At 36.5% G+C, this 25,399-nt stretch overlaps 4 protein-coding genes across 4 annotated transcripts; 3 read left to right on the forward strand and 1 right to left on the reverse strand.

The window, feature by feature from the left end:
- Positions 1-520: 520 nt before the first annotated feature.
- Positions 521-5,938, forward strand: LOC141646670 (isopentenyl-diphosphate Delta-isomerase I-like). The gene is made up of 6 exons (XM_074454565.1): positions 521-885; positions 3,146-3,201; positions 4,095-4,186; positions 4,900-5,002; positions 5,087-5,224; positions 5,480-5,938. Exons 1-6 carry the CDS (start codon positions 620-622, stop codon positions 5,731-5,733), a joined length of 909 nt encoding a protein of 302 aa, XP_074310666.1. The 5' UTR covers positions 521-619; the 3' UTR covers positions 5,734-5,938.
- A 518-nt stretch (positions 5,939-6,456) lies between these two features.
- LOC141646684 (seipin-1) lies at positions 6,457-9,334 on the forward strand. The gene is made up of 2 exons (XM_074454588.1): positions 6,457-7,002; positions 8,395-9,334. The coding sequence occupies exons 1-2, from the start codon at positions 6,565-6,567 to the stop codon at positions 9,085-9,087; spliced, it is 1,131 nt and encodes a 376-aa protein (XP_074310689.1). The 5' UTR covers positions 6,457-6,564; the 3' UTR covers positions 9,088-9,334.
- Positions 9,335-11,344: 2,010 nt separating this feature from the next.
- Positions 11,345-17,144, forward strand: LOC141646683 (WRKY transcription factor SUSIBA2-like). The gene is made up of 9 exons (XM_074454587.1): positions 11,345-11,627; positions 11,726-11,764; positions 11,874-11,931; positions 12,490-12,981; positions 13,428-13,601; positions 14,318-15,165; positions 15,254-15,397; positions 15,494-16,221; positions 16,706-17,144. Exons 4-8 carry the CDS (start codon positions 12,607-12,609, stop codon positions 16,182-16,184), a joined length of 2,232 nt encoding a protein of 743 aa, XP_074310688.1. The 5' UTR covers positions 11,345-11,627; positions 11,726-11,764; positions 11,874-11,931; positions 12,490-12,606; the 3' UTR covers positions 16,185-16,221; positions 16,706-17,144.
- Positions 17,145-17,711: 567 nt separating this feature from the next.
- LOC141646671 (inositol diphosphatase DSP3-like) lies at positions 17,712-21,476 on the reverse strand. Its single transcript, XM_074454566.1, has 5 exons — positions 20,997-21,476; positions 19,984-20,077; positions 18,818-18,866; positions 18,644-18,687; positions 17,712-18,328 (listed from the first exon to the last, which is right to left on the reverse strand). The coding sequence occupies exons 1-5, from the start codon at positions 21,194-21,196 to the stop codon at positions 18,071-18,073; spliced, it is 645 nt and encodes a 214-aa protein (XP_074310667.1). The 5' UTR covers positions 21,197-21,476; the 3' UTR covers positions 17,712-18,070.
- Between the last annotated feature and the right edge of the window lie 3,923 nt (positions 21,477-25,399).

Genomic DNA, 25,399 nt, shown 5'->3' on the forward strand with positions numbered 1-25,399 from the left:
ACAACATACTACTATGACTTTATCGGCTAAGCCAACAGTCCAAAATATATTACCACGATCAGATACAGATTTTTTTGTAAGACCAATAATTCCGTGTTAAACTTAAAAGTTAAAACGAGTCAAACAACACATACCCGACCCACAAGAGAGACCAAATGATCATATTTTTTTTTTTTTGATTAGGTAAGAAAACTAGGTTGATCCTTTAAGGTAGGACCAACCTATCCCATCTTTTCGAATGATGGAGGTAAGTTGAAGCCACCGGCTATCAAACAACCTCGAAAGAGTTGGACATGAATGTCCAATAGAAGCCATGAAGTCAACAACCTTGTTGGCTTCACGAAAGCAATGCTTAATTATCACTTCATCGAAAAAATGAAGGTCTAATTTTACATCCCTGATAATACTAGAAATTTCCCATGGAATTTGTCAGGTACCTCCAATCGAGTTAATAACACATAGCCGATTAAATTATCACCCTGCACAATTAACTTTAAGATTTCAAAGTCACCAAATGATCATATTGATTCATTGTATCATACTCCTAAATCATAATCTAGTTTTAGTATATTGTCATCGTCGTCCCAACAAGTAGTAGCACTAGTGAAATCCAAAAATAATGGCATCTATTACACTTAAATTAATGGCCACCTCTTCCTATATATTTAATCACACCCCTTCACCTTTGTCTATCTTTCATAAACCTCTTTTTTCTTCATCTTTTATTCCTAATTCTCTCTCTATTTCTTCATCTTTTTCATCTTTATCTCTTAAATCTTCATCATCTTCTTCATTTGTTCGATCTCTTGCCACCTTTACAATGGGAGATACAACTGTTGATGCAACCATGGATGCTGTTCAAAGAAGACTCATGTTTGAAGATGAGTGAGTGAATACTTATTTATTTATTTATTTTTATTATTATAAAGTTTGAATCTTTTGTATTTTTTTGAGTTTTTGTTGTGTTTTTGTATCTGGGTTTTGGTTAGTTTTGTTTGATTTGTTTTTAATTGGTTGATTTGATTGTTGTTTTAAATGTTTGTTATATAAATTCTCGTGTAAAACGGTCTTATACAAGAAGTTAGTAAAGCGGATTTATTTGGTACACTCGATTCCAAAGTGACTCGACCCTCATCAGAATTTCTGTAAGTACTTCACTCAGGGTGTGTGTAGAGTGATTTGGATGGAAAAGAAAGAGAGGGAGAGTAGGGGATTTAAAATCCCTTGTATGGATAGCAAATGAGGGTGGAGGGAAATGGATGAGGAGGGATTTGGAGGGATTCAATTTCCCTCCTCCAAGCCTAATCAAAATCTCTCCACAATAGGCAAGATTTGGAGGAAAATTGTATCCAAACACCCACACTCCATTCCCCCTCCCCTTCCTTTCCCTTCCCTCCTTCCCCCTCCCCTCCCTTTCCCTCCTTTTTTCCTATCCAACCCCAAGGATACCAAATGAGGAGGGAAAGGGAGGGGAGAGGGAAAGAGGGAAGGGAAAGGGAGGAAAGAGAAGGGGAGGTTGAATAGACAGTGGATGTTTGGATACAATTTCCCTCCAAATCTTTGCAATGGTGGAAGGATTTTAATTTGTCTTGGCAGAGGGAAAATGGATCCCTCCAAATCGCTCCCCATTCATTTCTCTCCACTCTTATTTGCTATCCAAACAAGGGATTTCAAATCCCCTATTCTCCCTCTCTTTCCTTTCCCTCCAAATCCTTCCATCCAAACAAACCCTCAGGGTGTGTTTGGATAACAAAAGTGGAGAGAAAAGGAGGGGAGGGAGAAGGAGGGAAGAGAAAGGGATGGAAGGGAAGGGGAGGGAGAATGGAGGAGGTCATTTTCCCTCCAAATCTTGCCTTTGTTGGAGAGGAAATAATTTGGCTTGGAGTGGGGAAGTGGAGGGATTCATTTCCCCCCCCCCCCCTCAAAATCCCTCCACCGCCATTTTGCTAACCAAACAAAGGATTTATCATCCCTTCCTTTCCCTCCCCTCTCTTTCCCTCCAAATCCTCCTATCCAAACAGACCCTCAAAGTCTCAAAACTCGCTACTAATACGCTCCAAACACCCACTATCCATCTTTAATCCTTTCTAAAACCGCCTTATTATTATGATGTTTGTATAAATGGATTCGTTTTACACAATATTTATCTGGGGTTATGGTAAATGTGCTGTTTTTGTCAGCTGGAGATTTTGATCTTTTGTATGAGAAATATTTATAGTTGTTTAGTCAATGACATAAAAGATGGTTTACATGAGTTTGGGGTATTATTCTTGTGTAAGGCGGCCTTAATCTATGTTGGTGGGATCAGTATTATACAATATTAGTGTAAACCCGTGTTATAAGAGATCAATTGAATTATAGCCATGTTACTGATCTTGTATGTGTTCAGGGCGCTTCCCTAACAGTATGAGAATCATTTATACCTGTGTTGGTAATTGCTGCTGCCGTTATTTGTTGAATGTATACAGGAAATTTATACTCAAATTTATAAAAGACGAACCTTTTGAGTGATATTTCTATGTTATTTGCGAATTTTTGGTGAGTTAAAAGTTAAAACGGTTGAATGGAAGTCAATGTGAGTATCTTATGAAATCTATAGCCCTGTAAATCTGCTATCTTTCTCACTCTCAAGGTCATGATATTGTGATGGTTGTTAAATACAGTTTTGCATCAAGGAAATCTCATATATATGCCGTAAAAAATGTGATCTTTTATGAATTTTGTTGCCATCATTATTCAATGATATTATGTCACACTTTAAGCCTTGATGATTCTTTGGATTCGTGACATCAACGGTATCTTTAGAGGAGTTTTATTGTCGCAAGTGATTGTTTGCATTTCATTTCATTTCATTTCATTTGTTTTCGGTCTCTTGGTGATTCGGAATCAGTAAGTAAGGAAGCCATTTAAGCACTTGCCTTAGCTGGCAGTGCTCACACAGCCACACTTATTTCATGACTGAATGATTTGCTCGTATATCGATTAAATTCTAGTCTTTTTAGTTTTGAACATAGATTTTCTTGCTAGAATCGGGTGCCTTTTTTTTCTCTGGATATTCCTGCAATTAGATTCAAAATCTATATAGGGTATTCTACTCTTTTATTTCTTGATATTCTGATTTTTACTTTTATTAACCGTATTGCAGGTGTATTTTGGTTGATGAGAGTGATAATGTTGTTGGTCATGATAGCAAGTACAACTGTGAGTATTTCAACTGCTCATAGAGTTTATAGATGTGTCTTGTTCATTGATTGAAATCAGCCATGATTTTCGCGTTGTGTTAAAACTGGGTTCATAGTCCAGCTAAAATTGCTGGTCTTTTAGATAGGATGATATTCCTGATATTTTACCTGTCCAATTATCATGTTACTTAGACTAACTTCTCTGAGGACTGAAGTCGTTACTATACATATCGGTGTTAACTTTTGGAATATGAAGATGAGAACGGGTTTTTGAGGTATACCGGTGGAAACTCTAGGGGTAACTGTTGTAGATGAAGTTCCTAAATTGTCTGGCCGAAGTCCTTACCACACAATTTGCCAGTCTAAAGCAGTGAGAATGGAGCATGGTGTTTACTTCCAAATCGTGCCTATATTAGATGGAATTTAATTTGTCTTGTATGGAAGAATACGGTTTCCTCGATTATCCTCGAACCTAACTTTGCTAACCAAAAAAGCGAAATTGTTCCCTTTCGTTTTCCCTCCCCCTCCCTTTCTACCCAAACCCTCCCATCCTAACAAAGAATTAGTTTTAGCTTTGCATTGCTCAGCAATGCCATATGTTAAGCCATTAAATTGTGGATATAGAGCACTTTCCCGGTTTATAGTTTTCCTTATGCTTTACGGTTGTGGGTTGCATCGTTAAACTGGAAAAATCTTATTAGACCTGGTTTTTGAGATGAGGTGAACATAGTAAATTTGATACCCTCCATTTTGCCTCCCGCCTTAGGTTACTAACCGATCAATGGAAATTGCTCCCCTCCCCTTTCTTCCAAATCCTTCCATTCAAACAGCAGTATAATGATGAGTTCATGTTGAATTTATGCTTTTTCGTCAGTTTGTTTCTACTTATTATTTGTGTTTATTTCCACACAGGTCACCTGATGGAGACCATCAATGCAGGAAAGGCACTCCACAGAGCTTTCAGTGTATTTCTATTTAACTCAAAATATGAACTACTGCTTCAGGTTTGTGATCTGCTTCATATATACCAAGTTAAACTGGCTGTGTAACTATGTAAGTACTCCCTCCGTCCCGGTAATTTGTTGTCCTTTGGTTTTGGCACAAAGACCAAGGAAAGAGGAGGGAGCCAATTACTAAATGACAAGTGGACTAAATTGAGTGTGAATGATCTTATTGCTCTTCAAGTTCATTCTTAAAATAGAAAGAACAACAATTGACTGAGACACCCCAAAATGGAATAGGACAACAAATGACTGGGGCAGAGGGAGTATATAGTTTGGTGTCGGGCGGTTAGGAATTCATTAATCCACAATTTTAATCATGAGTAAGAAAAGGATTGAAGTATTGGGCTTAAATTGAATTGATGTCAAATATTTTTTCTCTTCTTATCTCTTGCATTTTTTTTTCATGTTTTGTGTTGCGTTAGCCACGCTTCACAAGAGACTTTGGCCCTGACACACCCGCTCTCCAATTTTTTTAGTGGATATTAGGTACTCATAACATGCTCCGAAATAAAGGAATAAAAAATAGATACCCCAATGGGCCATAGGCCATAACATAATCTTGAAAAGAAATAACAATGCTATTCAGGACTTTGCCCTTGCGGCCTCGCCCACATTCAATGGGGATATCTTGAACTTTTGATGCTTTTGATTATCTCTGGTGTCGAGCTTTGATCTTTATAATTAACCCTAGTAACTTTCCATTCTCTTTACAGCAACGTTCCGCCACAAAGGTAACTTTCCCGCTGGTCTGGACCAATACCTGCTGCAGTCATCCCCTGTACCGTGAGTCTGAGTTGATCCAGGAGGATGTCCTTGGTACTAAACTTGACCTTAATACAAATTTAGTTTATTAATTACTCCGTATATTAAGCACATCTCGACTCTAACTTTTATTATTAGGTGTGAGGAATGCTGCACAAAGAAAGCTTCTGGATGAACTCGGTATCAAGGCTGAAGATGTGCCCGTTGATCAATTCACTCCACTTGGTCGCATGCTGTACAAAGCACCATCAGATGGGAAATGGGGAGAGCATGAATGTAATAATATTCTTTTACCCCTTTTGTTCTCGTCTTTTTCTTACACGCTTCTGATAATATCTCGAGTATTTTTTTTTATCCAAAATTGTTTGATTCATTGCCGAATTGTTAGTTGTAATGAAACTGTGGAAGAATGAAAAACCGAGCCTTTATCTAGGATGGTGTGTGTTAGAGTATCTATCACGAGCGATTTTATTTTCCTCAATGAACAAACTTTCTTATAAACTCTAATTTAAATTTCGGTCCATATTGCAGTGGACTACCTACTATTCATAGTGAAAGACGTAACAGCCAACCCCAACCCCGATGAAGTTGCTGACATCAAGTACGTGAACCGAGAAGAGCTCAAGGAGATATGCCGTAAAGCAGATGCAGGGGAAGACGGTATAAAGTTATCGCCCTGGTTCAGACTCGTTGTGGATAACTTCATGTACAAATGGTGGGACCATGTTGAAAACGGCACACTCAAGGAAGCCGTCGATATGGAGACCATTCACAGGCTGATTTAGGTCTAAGATCTTTTGTTCTTTTCTCCTATGCTGCTTATGTTCTTTCACATTGGTCTTGTAGCAGGATCACTGATTCACTGGTTGAATAATCAAGATTGCAGGTTGTCATGAATTTTGCCTGATGTTCTATTTTGGTTGTAAACTAGTACTCTTTCCGTCTCGGTCTTTGTTTTGAGACCTCAATAGAAGCTATTTGAAGATGAAATGTGTGTCCATTGTTTTCTTGGTACCTTTTTTTTGAGCAAAATGGTTCATCAATAAGCCATGGGTAGGCTGTAGGCGGAGCTAGCATTCTGCTTTTGTCTTATCTATCGGGTATTACTCGACCCGTCTTCAGCTTGTGACCGATATGCCCGTCTTCAATGAGAATTTGTGATTTTCCTTTGTTCGGAGGATCGCCTATGCTAACCCCCCACCTCCTCATGTGAAACAGGCCATTTATACAAACCGGCCTGGCCGGCCTGGCCCGCCTTGACCAGCCTCTTGGGTCCTCTTTAACCACGGCCCAGTTGACCAGTCTATGACCTGACCGGACCGGACCTGACATTGATACTGGGCCAGTTCAGGGTCAAGAATCACTCAAGATTCTTTAACCCGACCAGTCTTAAAGTAAAAACCGTTTTAAATTTAAGACGGTCTAAAACAAAACATTAAAAAAACTGAACTGCATGCAAAAGAACACTCACACATAAGACTCCTGCCAACACATGTCAGTATTTCAGCATTACAATTTACAACAACCTCCATTGATTTGACACACAACCTCTTCACAATTATCCTCATCATTTTCACCATTACTATCAAGCTTTTCTTACCTTAATTTTTCTGCAAATGGATGAACAAAGTTACAGTAATAATCCTTCATCATATAAAGAAGAAGGAATAATAATGCAACTAATAAACTGGTTACCAAACACCTTAACCAACCTCTTCACCAGCAGCTTCTCATTTAAGGAAGCTCAAAACCCGGTGACGGAGCTCGTGAAGAGGGTATGTCAGGGGGTTTTGGGTGCGTTGTATGCAGGTATGGTGTTGTTTTTGGTTTTACTGGTTTCGGCCGTGGCCGGTTTTGTTTTGGTTAATTATTGGGTTGAAGAACCGGTTTTGGTTAGTCAGAAGCTGTATTTTGATTATACTGAGGTTAATCCGTCGGCAGTGGTGGTGTTTGATGGTGGTAAGGGTGTGGTTCCGGTTGGTCATAGGTTTCGGGTTTCGGTTTCGCTTTTGGTTCCGGATTCGGAGTATAATCGTGATATTGGTGTTTTTCAGGTTTGCATGCATATCCTTATTGCCTTAGTTCAATCAGATGGCTGTTTTCCGTCTGATATTTCAGACGGCAACATGTTGTCATTTTACAATGTTATTTTCTGATAACATGTTTCCATTGTTTTTTATGTCATTTTCAGGCGTTATTTTCAGTGTAAAAAGTGACGCCTCTAGTTATAGTATTTTGTGGATTAAATGGTTACATTTTCTTAAAAAATGACAACAATTTAGCCAAGAAAATGACAACAATTTAGCCGAACAAGACGGGAAAAAAGCCTGTCTAAAATAAGAATTTGCGTTGTTCAATTTGTTGGACTAGTATATCTTTCTTTGTAATAAAGGAGCCACGAGGTTAAATATGTTTGGATGTTAAAATTCGATAAAAAAGTAACTATCATGCCTTTTTCTAATGAATTATATAGCCATACTTTTTCATTGACTACTAAAGTTATCAAATGGAGTGTAATTACAACGGAAACCGTTGAAAACGAAATATGAGTCAAAATACGTTCTAAAGTCGAAAATATCATATAAAACTCTATCTATACATATATAAAAAAGAAATACTTCAATTAAAAAAAATATGAAAGAAATTTTCTTTCTCATTATTATTCATTTGATAATTTTTAAGATACCATGCCGCCACTCGGACTCGAACCGAAATGCTCTCGCACTGCTTCCTAAGAGCAACGTGTCTACCAATTTCACCATAGCGGCTTGTTTGAAATCATAATAGTCTTTTTTTATTCAATCGTCGATAGTAATTTTTTTTTTTTTTTTTACAAATAAAAGATAATTAGAAAATCTAAAAATGCTTTTAATTTAAGTAAAAGTTTTAGTTAAAATTTCCAAAGTTTTTTCAAGTTATTTTATGCCATCACTTGCTTCCCTAATTTCAAATCCTGGTTCCGCCACTGCTCGTAAGGCTAAAAAGACACTTGTTTAAGTCGTTTCTTGCTAAATCTAATAAAAAAATAGGAAATAAATATAATTGTTGAAGGCTTGAAGCCCACAAAATAGATTTTCATCGTTAAAAGACCTGGAAATCGGATGAGGCTCTCGCACCTGATTACCCGATTACCAGTTTACCACCACATAAGGAGCCAATTAATTGCAAAAATACAACGCAAAAAACCCACTCGCACCCTCATACCACCACATAAGCAGCCAATAAATTGCAAAAATACAACGCAAAAAACCCACCAATTATCTCTACTATAATAAAAGCAAGTATATCGCGAGCAATCCCCTCCCCCTCTCCTGCGCACGCTCCCGGCCTCCCGCCCTTCTCTTTTTCCTGATTTATGTGAATTGAAGCTCATAAGCTCATACTGTCGTCATACTGTACTAAGTGTTAAGTACTAATTAATCTTCATGTTTTTCCATTATTAACAGCTAGTGGCCGAAGTCATATCGACAAACGGGAAAGTAATAGCGAGATCAAGTCAACCATCAATGTTACGGTTCCAAAGTCATCCTATACGACTAATGCGCACATTTGCAAGGGCCTTACCTCTTGTACTAGGACTCACTCGCGAGACTCAGATGATCTCCATCAACGCGCTAAGCTACAAGGAAACTGTCCATTCACGCACGGAAACCATCGTAATTACTCTAATGCCTCGAGCCAGGACTTCATACTTACCTCAACTCTACGAGGCGGAAATCCTAATCGAGTCCAAGTTGCCTAGACTAAAACAATGGATCTACAACTGGAGATGGACGCTCTACGTGTGGACTTCATCATATATCTACATATTATTACTTCTAATCCTAGTTTACTTCTTCATGCCGCTACTAGTGTACCCGGTTACACGTGCTCCCGTAGTCCGCACTCTCGAAATAGAAGAAAGATCGTCCGAGTCAAAATTCCCGGGAGAAAAAGGATTTACCGAGTCACTTCGGAAATGGCAACAATATAGAAAAAAGCGAAAAGCCGAACTTTTAAGCACGAAAGATGATACCGTCTCCGACGAGAACGTTGGTAGCTCGATGTCCGCCTCGAGTTACACCGTAACGAAAGACGACATTGTTCCGAGCGTTGAAGAAGATGTTGGTGATTCGGAATCGGTTTATAAAGAAGCTTAGTTGTAGTGTAGTGGACTGAAATTACTTGTAAGTCCATATATGGTGGTGTTGTATGCCTACATTTAAGGGGTAGTAATTGGTGGTAAAAGAAAAACAAGAGTAATTTTACCGCATAAGGGCGAATAAGAGGGAACTTTGTTATTAGTTGTATAATTGCATGTTGCTTGATCTCCTTTAATTAATCCTATGTATTTGGGTAATCTTGTTAACTTTGTTAAGGTTGTTAATATTCGCTCCCTTAGGAAAATAATTACTTGATAGTTTTGTTGAGATATTCGGTATATGGACATTATTCTTTGGTATTCTGAGTGTATCATGTCATCGTATAGCTAACCACGGACAAGTTACAAGTCCCATCCTATTTAATTTTCTTATTGCATGGAAAGTCGGGTGACGGGATACCAAACGGACATAAGAACAACTTGCATTGTTTGTACTTGTATATATTTAATTCATTAATCTACCAAAATTGGGAGTTTTTTTTGGTCATGAGCATTTTTTAGGACAATGCTATAGGGCGTCACTAGGTGGTACCCAATCTCGATATCACCTTCTCACATACTGTATGTGACGTCCTATCATTGTCCATTTTTTTATATGTAGGAGAAACTATTATTTTTTTATATGTAGGAGAAACTATTATAAAGCGGATAAATTAGAACATGAGACTCATGACACCAAATAAACTCAATTATACATTATTTCTCTTATATTGGCAAAAGAGAGGGGAAAACCCGAAATATAGTATAAGATATTACAGATATAACATATAACATATTAGGATACGAGTATTTGTTACGCATTTAGTATTTGTATTAATTGTTCAACTAATAAATGTTATCCAGTTATCCTGTCACGCGTTTCATCACTAATCATAGATAACAGTCCTATAATAATATTGACTTTTGACATTTTTCTATCTGTTACAGGATAATCGCAACACGACAAATACACAATCTCATTGATCTTATACTAAAAAAACTAGCAGAGAAGTGAGATAGCCATGTACCTAAAAATACACAAATTCTTGTGTAAAACGGTTTTACATAATTTTTATTGTAAAATTAAGTGCATTTTACACCACTAACCCTATTTAAAGTAACTTTCACCCACTACTATGTTTTGCAATAAGCGCATCATGGTCATTTACGGGTTGTGTTACAATGTTCTATTGTAAAACCGTTTTATAGAAGACTTACTACTAAAATAAACGATTTCTCACCTAATCAAGCAACCAAGTATTAAATTTTTGTTACTTATATACTACTACCTTCATCTGTTGTATCTGTGCCTCAAGACCTTTAATTATGTGTTGTATTTGTGCCTTAAGTTTGTTAGTTGCCACTTTGAACGACTAGCACAGAAGGACCCTTTCACCCTTTGAACTTAGCTAGCTAGCACATCGTTAATCGGTAAGTGAACCCCATAAATCTGTGTTATTTTCTTTAAGTTTTTTCTTTATCTTTTCTCGCATTTGTTATAACATCCTGCACACCACCATTTCAATTGTTTGAATATACAAAATGACATTAACACAAGTATAAACGTATTGTATATACTGTTTTTAAAATTCAGAAATTTGCCGATACAAAACTGACCTGGTTTAACCGTATACACGGTTGTTTTCGTATCCGGTTTTCGCATACCCGGATACAGATTTCAGATATTCGGTGTTCAGTTTCTTGCATTCGCGGATAAACCGTGCACGTCATAAACTTAAATTTAATAATAGGCTACATGTTCAAATAATCAAAATTTTCAATATTCATTATACAAATGCATTGGGGAAAAAGAAAATGGCCAAATTAATATGATTATTCTTAAATTATTTACTTCCGTAATATTTTTTTAATTTTTAATTTATTTTTTTTAAAAACCATGGCAGAAACAGTATACCTGGTTTCGTTTTTGGTTGACCCTAACCCGATACGGTATTCAGAACCGTATCATATATATGGAAATTCATATCATATACGGAGTATATAGAAATTCGTGTAATTAAATCATACCGTATCCGTGTTAAATCACAAATTCTATTCCCTAAAAAATAATAAAATAAAATTCTCATTTAATACGGTCATATCCGTTTTAATTTTCAGACGGGTCAAGTACGATAATACCGTCTTAAGGGAGACTTATCGATTTTAATCCGTACATTATAAAAACAAGAGTCCTTTAAACCTCTAACACGTGGAAACTAAACCTCCGAAAACTCCGAAAATCCGCCATTAAAAATGAAAAAAAAATCAAGCAGCGTGTGTGAACACTTGATTAATTAAGTAATTAGTAAAGTTAATTATAATTAATTAATTAATTAAAAACACTGAACTGAAAAATTCTGAAACCTTCCTCTTTTTTCTTCGAAACTCGAAAAATCAATTTCGATTTTCGCACCTTAATTAATCAATTATTTACTTAATTAATCTAATTTGTAAACTAATTAAGTACTTAATTCCGATTTTGAAAATGTTGATATGTAATTGTTCTTCAGAATTTGACGAATTTTCTGGAAAAATCGCAGTAATTCAAGCTTCAGTAAGGTATAGTTTAGTTTGATTATTTAGCGTTAATTTGGACGTTATTAAGTATTGAGTAATTTCTTGAAAAAAATTGTTCTTGTAATTGAAATTGTTCGCAGAAATTGACGAATTTTGTTGAAAATCGCAGTAACTTTAGTGTGATTATTTAGCGTTAATTCTTTGCTTAATTACTGTAATTTGGATATTAATTAAGTATCGAGTAATTTCTTGAAAAAAAATTGTTCTTGTTATTGTAAATGTTCGCAGAAATTGACGAAGACGAAGAATTTTGTTGAAAATCGCAGTAATTCCAAGCTTCAGTAAGGTATACTTTAGTATGATTATTTAGCGGTAATTTGGATGTTATTAGTTTGATTTGAATTCATCGCTTAATTACTGTAATTTAGATACTAAGAGTATTAGTAATCTCTTGATAAAAATTTGTTGTTGAATATTTTTATGATTTTGAAATTGGCGAAAATTTTTGTCGATAATCGCAGTAATTTTTACTTTGGTTTGACTGTTAGCATTAATTTGGAGGTTTTTAGTTAGAATTCATCGCTTAATTACTGTAATTTATTACAGACAAATTAAGTACCGATTATTTACTTGACAGAAAAATGTTCTTGTTGTTGAATGTATTATTTTGTATTTGTTGATATTCGTTCAAAGAAATTGACAAAGACGAAGAATCTTGTCGAAAAATTGCAGTAATTTCAGCTTCACTGAGGTACACTTTAGGTTTTAAAGCCTTAATTTGGAGGTTATCAGTCAGAATTTATGAATATTCACGCAGTTACAAATTTACAATACAAATTTTTAATTTTTTTGGGTGATTAGATATAATTTTTCGTCTGACACAGCTGTTTTTTCCGTGTTTCAGAAAATCAGAGGAAACCAGAAGTCGCGGTAATTTTAGCTGCAGTAAGGTAGCATTAAGTGAGAATTGTAGGATTTTGTGGAACAGTTTTATTGTGGAAACTAGAAACATAGGGTTAATATGATGAAAATGGAGGAAAGCATGGAAGGATTAGATGAATCGAGAGATAATTCTGTTAGTGGTGGAGAGAGTAATTTAGGTGCTAGTGATCATGTAAACAATGTTGAAAATTCGAGCTTTGGTGTGGTAAAGGAGAGTCCATTTAATGGTTATGGTGACAGTAATGAATTGAGTGGTTCGAGTAAGCGTGGGGAAAGTATAGCGGAGAGGAGAGCTAGGAAATGTGGGTTCAATGCTGAAAAGATTAGCACGCCCCGGTTTAGGAGTAGTAGCTCATTGCCCTCGCCTTGTTCTCAATCGCCTTATTTGACTATTCCTGCTGGTATAAGTCCCCACTTGCTGCTTGATTCCCCGATTTTGCTGCCTAATTCACAGGTGGTGTTTTCTGTCCTTTTATTGTTTTGATTTTATGGGCTAATGCTGAAATGGCTGAGATTGTAACGATTGAATGATGTTCTACTATTATATATGACTGTCTATGCGATGCTTTCTCTATGGCACACCTCTATCTTAAAAGGGGGTTTATATATTATTACTTGACGTAAATTTAGTGAAATATGATCATGATGCCCTAGCAAATTAGGGCATGAAACTGTGATGTCCGAGCCAAGATGACATAAGATGCTTGTACTCCAATAATCGGCTTTCTTTTATGAAGCTTCTACAACAGCTTGATTGAAAAAAAAATGCATACTTGTGAAGGATATTGTTAGTAGAATCTAGGAATGCTGAATATTTCATTTATGTCCATCGGGTCGTTGAATCAATGAACACTGGACTTCTATCTTCCTGTTGACGTTGCTCTTTCTCTCATTTTGCAGCTTTCTCCGACAACTGGGACATTTGCAGTATCATCATTTGATAGAGAAAGTCAAATGATGATTCCATCATTACCTGGAGATGCAGATTATAATTGTGATGGCGGTTTATATTCCATGTTTAACGCCCACACTGATATCAGTTCTCTAGCGTCTTTCAGTGATGTACAAAATCAGGTACTTGCATATGTGCGAACTTTAGCACCTTGACATGTTCAGTGATGTAGCACCGGGATATTTACTACACCTACCGTATCTCTTGATGTTCCGATGCTGCAATTTATGTTGCATCAGGAAGCATTTGATTTCCTGATTCAGGCACTAGTTTAAAATCCACATTATTCTCTGTATTAGTCAACGGAGGATTGGTGAACATAGTTTGTCCCAACAAACTATTTCAAGCACTAGAGTCAGGCTTGGTCAATCTTAGTGTTAAATGAACTGGGATACATTATCTATATTAGCTACTGCAGTCAATGTTTCATACCTATAATAGTTACCTGTGATATAAATCATATGGTATCTCTGCAAATAAACTAAAATGTAATTTCAATGCTCAGATAATTATACTTTGTTTGACTCATTTATCTTGTTGAGTATGTTACACTGTTTCACTGCTCAGATGAATATTCTTTGTTGACTCATTTATCTTGTTGAGTATGTGAGTCTCACAGTAAAGTAAAAGTTTCTGAAACGGGTGGATGCGTGTTGGATCGTCTGGCACATTTATTTTTTGACTTAAAATAAATTGTTGAAGTGTGACACGCGGTGCGTGCCAAAGTGAAGTGTTTAGTAACGTAGCTTGTTGATTAAGATGTACTTTTGCTTTTCAGCATAAGATGAACTTTCAGTTCTAAATATTTAATCGATAATGTTTTTCGTGGTTTGGCCAGAATTTGGTAGCTCACATTGATCATCAATCTCTTACCTCTATGCAACAACCAGCGGACTTTAAACTTCCTGTGGGGCTGTCTAATGAAAGAAGCATGCACAATTGCAGTGCTCCTCGGCCACCTGGCAGAAACTTTTCAGATGACCGGACTCTAAATTCCAACTCGTCTACATTGCCACCATCCGGAGCAAATGCATTACTTTGTTCTCAAGTGCCTGTGAAGAACAAAACTTTCATGCAAAATGATTTAGGAACCCTTTATTCTTTGGAGGAGGACCAGAAAGAAAGTTTTTCATCTGCAGGCTCTGCCAGAACTACAGAAGATGGTTTCAATTGGAGAAAATATGGACAGAAACAGGTCAAGGGTAGTGAATATCCTCGGAGTTATTATAAATGCACACATCCAAATTGTCAAGTGAAAAAAAAGGTAGAACGTTCTCTTGATGGCCAAATTACTGAAATCATTTATAAGAATACCCATAATCATCCTAAGCCACAACCCTGTCGAAGATCGCCATTTGGTGCATTCCCACTGAACGAGACATCAGAGGCGGGGTTTGATAGTAGCACTTGTGTAAAAGCTGAAGGCTGCTCAGTCTGGACAAATACACAGCTGGATGTCAGGGGAGACTGGCAAACTGATGGGTTAGAGAGGCTATCCTCAGCATCAGGCATTACTGAAATTTCTGATTTACCCGAAAAGACATCCTTAAGTGTGCTTGAATCAACAGGCACTCCAGAGTTCTCATCGACATTGGCCAATTATGACGACGATGAAGAAGATGCTGCCACACATGGGAACAATTTGCCTGGAGATGATGACGAGAAGGAACCAGACTTAAAACGGAGGTATGACAATGATGATCATCATCTATTTGGCTAATATTTTATCTTTTTCGTTAAAGAAACTTTTGAATTGATTTGGACTTTTCTCCAGGAACATCGATACTACTTTAGGTTCTAGGGTTGTACGTGCACCCAGAGTAGTTGTCCAAATAGAGAGTGAAGTGGATATACTAGATGATGGGTATCGCTGGCGCAAGTATGGGCAAAAGGTTGTCAAGGGAAATCCAAACCCTAGGTACTTTTACTTTCCGTTTTTTCATTCATTTCTTCAGATATTAGCATATTTCATTCTTTAAGGTCATTTTAATCGATATATACTCCGTATATGCAGGAGTTACTACAAATGCACTAGTGCTGGATGTAATGTCAGGAAGCATGTCGAGAGGGCCTCACACAATTTGAAATTTGTGATAACAACGTATGAAGGAAAGCACAACCATGAAGTACCAGCTGCGCGAAATAGCAGCCATGCCAACTCAGGAGCCGGGCCTTTGCCTACTTCTGCACCTAATACAAACACCAATTTGCCATTAAACCGAAATCCTCATCCAAAGCCTGAACCTCATGTTCAAGATCTTCCTCCTCCATTTGATTCGAGAATGGGATGCAGTAATGACTATTTAAGATCAAACTTTCTTGGTGCGGGAGCTCCCCCGTTTTATCAAGTAAGATACCCGACATTACCTAATACCACACCATATGGTCAATATGGTTTGCCGAGTCACCACCCGGGTTATACCAGTGGTATCATGCCAACTATGACGGATCTCTCCATGCCGCTGTCAGTAGGATTTCCTCCTCAGTCTACTACTAATTATTCCAATCCCGATAGAATGCTTTCTTCATTTCAACCCATGTATGCGGGGCAGCAGCAATTTGAGGATACTAATGTCAAACCCATCAGGCCAAAGCAGGAACAGGGAGATGAGTCGCTCTATGCCGTAGACATGCAAAATGCTAACTACTATGATTCTTCTTCTTCTTCCATGTACAACAACATGATGGGAAAGTTTCCATCTTAAACGCTTCCTACACCTCTGGATTCAAGTCAACAATAAGGTAGAGCATCTTCGCCTTTAATATGTTCATGTATTGTACCAATTTCATCTAATCTACCCTTTCCTCATTTGACTGTGGTGACTCCGTTTTTTTTTTTTTTAACATGATATGAAAATAATTTGATAAATCTAACATGGTCGAAACTGAGACTTGATCCCTGAAGTCAAATGGAGATACTCCCTCTGTCCCGGTCATTTGTTGTCCTATTCAACTTTGGGGTGTCTCAGTCAATTGCTGTCCTTTCTATTTTAGGAATGCATTTGATGAGTAATTTGATCCTTCACACTCAATTTGGTCCACTCGTCATCTTATAATTGGCCCCCTCCTCTTTCCTTGGTCTTTGTACCAAAACCAAATGACAACAATTGACCGGGACGGAGGAAGTAGTTAACTTGGCATGGAGATCGTATTAGCTTTTCTTGATGGCTTCTCTATCTCCATATGCCATTCTACATTTTCTCAGTTTATCAGGAATGTATTCCAGGGGCTGCTAAATGAGTTTTGTTCTTGCTGTTCTTCGCCTTGAGTCGTCTCACCTAAGCACATTGGAGATTCATATTTTGGTAGACAGTTCCAGTGTTGCGGTTGCAAGGACATGCCGTAAAGATGGTGCCGTGTACTCAAGATGTTTTAGTCTATACTCTATAGCATCATTATTATTGTTAGCTTGAAGTTCAGCAATTCTTTGTAGTTTCACAGTTTTCCCATTTTCTTTATAATTAGTTAGCTGGGTACGGAATATCCGGGTTGGCGATCAAGTTTTTATTTATTTATTTACAGTTTATTATGGCCTATATGAGTTTCTGTTATGGCTGACCGATAGGCTCTGATAAATTGGCAATCTGCCGGAATATTAGCATGCTGAATTTTGTCATTTTTGTTCTGCAAAGGCGATTTGCCATGGCTGATCTTTACTGATCTGTTAATTGATACTCTTGCTAGTCTGCTACTGTAAATGTGTTATTGAAACTGATTTGTTAATTGATACTCTTGCTAGGCTGGGGTGAAATTAGAAATGGCAGATTGAAAGCAGTCATAATAGCACGAAATTCGGGTTTCTTTATATTTCTCAATGATAATTTAACCTACTTGAGATTTCTTATTATAGCCTGCCTTGCCGTCCATTGTTAATTTGTTAGGGCCAACACAAAGCTGAACCTCAATGAAATGCATAAAATTTGCGACTTAGGCCCCGTTCTTTTGAACTTAAAATTTCAGCTCATTTTAGTTCAGTTCAGCTCTATTGAGTTTGGTTCATCTTTAGCTTTTCTCATCACAAATTAACTCTTACTTCAGTTCAGTTCAGCTCCATTAAGTTAAATTCAGTTCAGTTCAGACAGTTTCAGTCTAAAAGAACATGACCTTAATTGCGTAGTTCCACAATACCTACGCCTTAACCACGGCGGCTACACGCTGGTTGGTGTAGCAAGAATATTGTTTAGCATCGAGAACATTGGAGGCTTGGAGCGAGGTTATATTATGGCAAATGCAAGCAAGGGTATCCATTCGTTATTTTTACATGTAATCGATAACTAAAACACAAAACGTTATGAAGTAAACAAACAAATAACTTTCCTTGATACAAGAGGGTATATAATGAATTTCTCTTATGGGTAAAATTTACGTAAATAAAAGTACTTTTCCCTCCAAAAGGTACGAGGATTTACATCAAAATGATCCGGAATAACGAAAAAAAGGAAAAAAAAAAATGATATATTCACATTTTTCTAATGGTAACAATGAGAAAAATCCATCGGCTTAAGCTCAACCAAAAAACTCCGTTTCTATAAAAATAAGAAGAGCAAAGCAAAGGTCATTGAGGCGAGCAAAACCCAAAATCCGTTGGTTGTTAGTTTGATTTGATGCGAGATTGAGGTGAGTTTTCTCCAAAGTCAAGCAAGCGCCTTTTGTTAGAAGCATAACCATGGTATTGGTAGATAACGCTATAAAGCGATTGTCTAATACGTAAAATGTCGTATGCCTCAATGAAATTCATGTCAGAAATCCGAGCTTTGGTGCCTGCAAATCGCTGGTATTCCTCCAACACTGAAGACAAGCACCAGTTCTGCAATTTCCTCAAGCAACCAACAACGCAACCTGTTCGATGCTGTAAGACAATGGCCAATTTATACAATTAGCTCCTAAGAGACCGTCTCATATACAAGGTGAGACCATTAGATCAACCTATACATGATACACCCATAAACTCGCTAAAAAATGAAAATGGCGAAATAACTACTTAGGCCTTGTTCTTTTGGACTTAATTTCAGTTCTTATAAGTTCAGTTCAGTTCAGCTCCATTAAATCCAAAAGAACAGGGCCTTACTACCATAATATACAATATTCTTGTGATAATCTTACTATAAGATCGTCTCATGAGAATATATGAAAATGGAACTCAAAGAAGTTAAATAGAGCTTACCTTGCCACGTTTACAATGAATCAGAATCGGGTAACTTCTAACATCTGCAGACAAACAAGCTAGGAATGTAAGAATGAGGGGGGTAAAAGTAAAACGATTAAATCGGGGAAAAAAAAAAGGAGAACTAGAATGACACATTAAGATGTTTGCTAGATAAATTCATATGAAATTTACCCATTAAAATTCTAAGAGCCTTAGAGACAACTTCCTCAGGGACAGACTCCTGCCAGGAAGCAAACAGCAGTAGTATAAGAAATTTGGGGAAACTCTGTCCCGATTTTGCCTACTACTTTCAGGATTGACACCGGCCAATTCATGGACGAATTTTTTAGCAGAGACTGAATGATCATTAGACATGAACTATGAAGTTCTCATTCAATAACATTGTTCAGGAGAACCTTCAGAGTTCAGACTAACCAGCACTATACAGACTATACTCGAAGCTAGCTATTCTAACAAGTCAAACTATCGCTTCAACTTAATTCCGCCTTGCCAAGATACAAAAGAACCACTAAATGTCACTAACTAAAGATTGGTTAGCTAGAAACAAATACCGTACTAAGCAAGCGTCAGTCCGTGCTAAGGTTTGTGTTGATTGTCGAAACATGACATAAGTTAACTCGCAGTTGTGCAGTCAAGGAATTTAGCAAATTGTCATGTTTTCTACCTTATCGACACATCTTGGCCCCCTTAGATTCCACAGTCCACATATGAGTCTACCTGATCACGCTGGGGTAACGGCTAAAATGACTTTAAGCCCACTCGTGTGATCCTCTAGTAGAAAAAAAACGGCAATTGTCTTACTTTCCACCACCTCTAAGAAAGCGGCAGTTACACTTTGAAGATTCTCGCAAATCAACTACTCCTAAAACGTCTCTTAACCTCAAATATCTCCAGTTCTCCACTTAGGCACCTACCATCTGAGGACTTCAGAATTTCCCGCCATGGACTTTAAATCAGGGCGAAAGCTAGGAGGGAATAAGTTCATTGTAAGACGAACGAAAAATCACCTTTACTTATTACTACTCTACTACATAAAGGACAATACACAAATACATTTGCATAAAATCATAGTAGCATTAACTTTAAACCATTCGAGAAACATATCGTAATCAACTAAATACCTACGTTACTCCAACCCTTCATATTACCTCATCGTACCCTTGTCCAACACTGGACACTCGTAACATGGATACGATACTTAATATCGACCAATTTTTCGTTCAAAAAAAGATTCGAAATCGCGAAAAACAACCATATTATCATACATGTTAAAGAACTATAACTGACCAATTTCATCAAAATCCACAATTAGTGATAAACAAAAGAAAAAAAATTACCTTTGTACCCTCAATTCCAAACTGAAACAACCTAATATTATGCAATTCAAGAAACTTGCAATGCTCTTCTGGGTATGGCTCAGTACACAAGTATCTACAAACAAATTAAACAACTACCCATTAATTAATTAAAGGGATATTCTCTCGTGTACCCCTCAACTTTTTCATTTTCTATGATATACCCCTCTTTTCATGCAAAAAAACTTTGACCGTCAATAACTCTTGGCTACAAGTTCAGAATACGTTAAACTTTTTTTTCAAATTGACCTTCTTTAAAAGGTCTTCCGTTTAAAAAAAAATTCACCGACGTTTCAACTCGTAGTCGGGAATTATGGTCGGTCAAAGTTTATTCGTTAAAAAATGTTTGACCAACCATAACTACCGGCTACGTGTTTAAAAAGCGGTGATTTTTTTTTTTCAAATTGAAGGCCTTGACGAGATAATTGGTTTGAAAAAAAAAATTACCATTTTCCAACTCGTAATGCAGAAATTATTGTCGGTCAAAGTTTTTAAAAAAACGAGGTGTACACCATGTAAAAACGAAAAGTTCGCGCATATCTGTAATACCCCATAATTAAAAGAGAGACCAACTGTTTAATCATAGATAAACAAATGATCGGGACACTACCAACAAATTAAACAGAGAGGTGCTATGGACCTTCTCCCTCCAACCTTCTCTTCCACCTTCTCCCTTCACTCTCTCACAATCCATTAATTTAGTATATATAGGGGTCGGTAAACAAGTGGATGAAGCAAAATAAACATATTTTAATCAGAAGGTAGATGAGAAGGTAGAAAAGAGAAGGTCTCAATTAAACAACTGCCCATTAATTACAACCTAATTAAACAACTACCCACATAAAAAAAATCATAGAAAAGGCTTATTTCCGTCTCAATCATTTGTTTACATTTCTTTCTCCATCCTTGCAACGGGTATGTTAATCCAAGTAAACAAATGATCGGAACAGAGGGAGGATATAAAATTATAAAAATAAAATTAAAGGAGAGCTCACATAATAGAATTGAGATTTAGGGTTTCAAGAAAGGCGAAATTATTAGATTCAAGAAACCCAGATCGATAAAGCCCTTCTTCCACCATTGAAAAATTAGTTGGTGCTATCAAAACATCATCATTTTCGCTTTCGCTTTCGATATCGATTTCATCTCCTTCTTCCTTCTTCTCCTCCTCCTTCTTCAACAATGTGACACTCATTGTTCAATAAATTAATTGAAAAATTAACCCAGAAAATTGTTGATTGAAGAAGAAGAAAGAAAGAAAATTCACCCTTTATCATAAAACCCAGATTAATTTGAACCTCCTCATTGTTAATTAATTGTAAATTTTGTAAAATTGTTATGACCTAATTGTATGATGAAATTATATTGGGGATTTATTATGAATGATGTGATGAGGAAAACGGACAATTATAGTTGGAGCATGATTCATGAAACAGAGGTTGGTGTTCGTTGGGATTTCTTTTGAGCGCACAAGGGGGTCCTTTTAGCTTTAATACGAATTATTGCGTGAGACGGTCTCAGTATGTCTCTGGGCGACTTTTTACGTTTTTATAACATGATCGTGTTACAATGAGACTTTTTTTTTACTCGATATGTAACAAGGGTAATTATTTTACGGAAAATTCACGTGTATCCCTGAACTTGATACCTTTTCGGCTGAAAATATGAGGAGACTCGGGTTCAAATCCATTCGAGTACAATCTTGTTGAGGTTATTAATAGATTGAAACTACGCTTTCTAAATTTCGAGCCTATCAGATAAAAATGATGGTTAACCTATTTGTAGGCTACCACATATGCTCGGGGAGACGGGGGTACCCGGTATACATCTGGTTAAATGTTAGCGGTCGCAAATTACGAGTTTTGTTATTTTGCGTGGTTGTATGGAGCTCTATATTCGCTTGCATAGTAAAATTTGGATCTCTAATTCTCCATTTGTCCCAATCATTTGTTTTTTTTTTTTTTGTGACGGATATTTTAGTCAAAGGCAAACAAATGATTAGGAATATAACTTGGTGTCCCATGGAAGAAGCAAAATGATAGTGGCTTTATATTTTGCCTTTTTTTTTCACACTAGCCTCGTATACAACCACGAAAGACAAATTATATACAAGTAATTGGGTAGGTCTCACACGTGAGATCGTCTTATTCAAAACCCGAAGGTAACTATAACTAATGTAGAGTAGAAGTTCAATCTTAATTTACAATTTCATCTTTTAGCCTCTTGCCATTCTTCACCAGCACCAGCAATGCCTAGCCGACTTGGGGAGCAAAACTCGGCTATATGACTACTCGTATGTTTAGTTTACGCTGTCTTTTACGCAGATGGAACCGTATTTACTCATGGGAACTGAATTTAAGACAAAGAGAGAATATGGTTCAATCAAAGACAGAACTTACAGCAATAATGGTCGCAATCTGGCTACGATCTCCCCATTCAGCTAAGATGGTAAGAATGGATAAATGACTGCGGAAATAAATTTAAGAAATTATGTTAGATGATCCAAGTAGGCCTGTACTTGGGCCGGGCCGGGCTCTCCTAGTCAGACACGGGCCAGGCCATGGGGAGGGACAGGCTTGGTTGGGTCGGGTCAGGCTGGGATATGCTTGACCCGGACCAGGCCCGAGGCGGTCCGGGCTGACAGGTTTTACCAATTTATTTTTATTTCTTATTATTTTTTCTAAAATGTCGGGCCAAGGCCGGGCCGGACTGGAATATTAGGGCCCGGGCCATGCTCGGGCTAAGGCAGGTCACGGGTCAAGCCAAGTTGCATAAAATAACAAGCCAAGGCGGGCTGGATCAGCCCGTGCTGATGGCCAGCTCTAGATCCAAGTTTACAGTAAAAAAGACCAGTGTAGCTTAAAGACATGAAAGATACAATTAGCGGCACAGTGCAGAACTTAATAGTTCATACATAATATATTTCATAACAGTATGAATAAGCCATTAGCGGCACAGTGCAGAACAAATAAGACGCGTACGGGGATAAGATTGACAGGATGAGTTGGGATGGATTTGTAACACAAAGGATTGATTTGCAATCACCAAGTGCGAAAACAAAACGCTTTTGCCATCCTTGCATAGGCAAGTGGTATACTCGGAATGACACATGATCAAATTGTTGAAGCTTGCCCATTTTGCCTTCACAATTGCAATTGCAAGGCTTGTTTGCGGATGGAGGGGTCTGTCTAACCTATGATGAAAGATGATTTTGAAGTTGGTGATGAAAAAAAAATTGAAAATTGCAAAAAATCTGTTAAAGGCTATTTTACCGTTTCTGAAGCAAGTCAATATGGAACGATGACTGAAAAGGACATAGAGGCTAAGATTCGGGGTATATTCTGACTGTTCATATGATCTTTGTCTCACGTGTTGCCGAGAAATTCGTGCTGAAAAGAGAGGCTGTCATCGACCTAAGAACCAAGATGGGCTTGTGCAATCCGATAGCAGGAGCCTTAATACACCCGGAATCTTAGCCTCTATGACCTTTTCGTTCATCTGTTCCAGATTGATTTGCTTCGGAAACGGTAAAATAGCCTTCAACATATTTTTGGGATGTTCAATTTTCTGTTCATCACCAACTTCAAAATCATCTTTCATCATATGTTGGACAGGCCTCTCCATCCGCAAATAAGCCTTGCAATTGCAGTTGTAAGGCAAAATGGGTAAGGCTCACCAATTTGATCATGTGTAACTGAGAATACCACTTGGCTATGTAGGGATGGCAAAAGCTTACATAGGCTATGTAGGGATGGCAAAAGCTTACACATAGTCGAATCAACCTTGATAATATCGTAATAATATATTACTGTTTTGTGGAATAAGGTATAGAAGATTAAAAGTTTCTAGATCTAGGTTTGGCAGATTTAAGAAGGCTATGAGGTATTGAAGATTAGAAGTTTCTAGATCTAGGTTTGACAGATTTAAGAAGGCTATATATAATGCTCCTAAATTTACCAAACCTAGATCTAGAATCTTCTATAGCTTATTTCACAAGACATTAATATATTATTATGATATTATTCTTACGACAATCCCCCTATTATTGAGAAAATAAAAATTCTCTTATTTTTCCCTCCAAAAAGCATCTAGCTAAAGAAGGTAATAAATAAAATTTTCTTTCATTATATTATTATCTTTTCGATGAATATATTCTGATAAATAAACTCTAATTTTTTTTAAATAAATTCATAATTATTATTTTTTCATTAAAATAAAATAAAATAGATATTAAATTATAAAGTATAAGTTGCTAAATTTTTCAATAATGCAATAATTATTACTGTAGATAATAACTTGACACATGCTTAGTATTAGCTTTGTAACAAAAACCATTCACTAAAAAAAAATTCACAACTTAAATAATTTTTTTATTAGTTTTCCATTTTAATTTTTTTTTTATTTCATATCAAAATATAATGGAGTGAACTGATAAATATTAATGAGGTCCAAATTTTAAAAGTATAAATCCTCCTATATATTAAGAGAATACAACTTCTCTAAAGTTTTCCCTCCAAAGTGCTCAAACTTATATATAGAAAAAAAATTATATTTTCATTTATTAAACTAATTCCATTTAAAATAATCTATACATAAAATATGTATCTCCTATTATTAACTTCGCGACGAAAAAAGTTTTTTTTTAAAAAAAAAAATTGATGTAGTTAAAATATTTTCATAAATAACACAAATCATGGAATTATTCAATTCTTTTGATTAATTTTAATATTAGTTATCTTTTATAAAAATTCGCGAGATATAAATCTAAAATCTATAACTAATACACTAAAAATTAAAAGACCTATATTTACCGCGCATTTGCGCGGGATCTACACTAGTATCTCAACAAGCAACAATTATTCCCACAATTCCCAACTCGTCAAATACTCCGGTTTTTTGGAAAATAATAAAGAACGGATAAATTAGAATTAGCTGTGGAGAGAGAAAATAATGAATAATGAAAAAAAATGCAAGTTGTTGAATTTTTAGCAGTGAGAATGTGAATAAATAATGAATAAAACCATATCAAAAAAAGGAACGGGGAAGATATGAAAATAGACTTAAAAGGGAAATAGGGAAGACTTATAAAACTTGGGGGAGTAGTAATTATGTTTTAAGACGGTCTTACACTGTGAGACGGTCCTATTATATAAAAAGACAACTCATTTATTAGCATAAAATGAAAAACTATTAGGATACAAACTAAGTGATGAAAATATTTTACAATGATAACAAAATGATTTAAAGAAAACTGCAACAAAACAACAGAAAATTTCCGCGGATAGTGACATGCTGCCTCCTATTTTTTATAAAAATGGACCGTCTCACGGTATAAGAGTGTCTTATAATAGAATTAGTGCAAATCAAACCGCAATATCGCGTCGCAAGCTTACAACAT

Source organism: Silene latifolia, chromosome 3 (genome assembly GCF_048544455.1).
Source record: "Silene latifolia isolate original U9 population chromosome 3, ASM4854445v1, whole genome shotgun sequence".
NCBI classification, from domain to species: Eukaryota; Viridiplantae; Streptophyta; class Magnoliopsida; order Caryophyllales; family Caryophyllaceae; genus Silene; species Silene latifolia.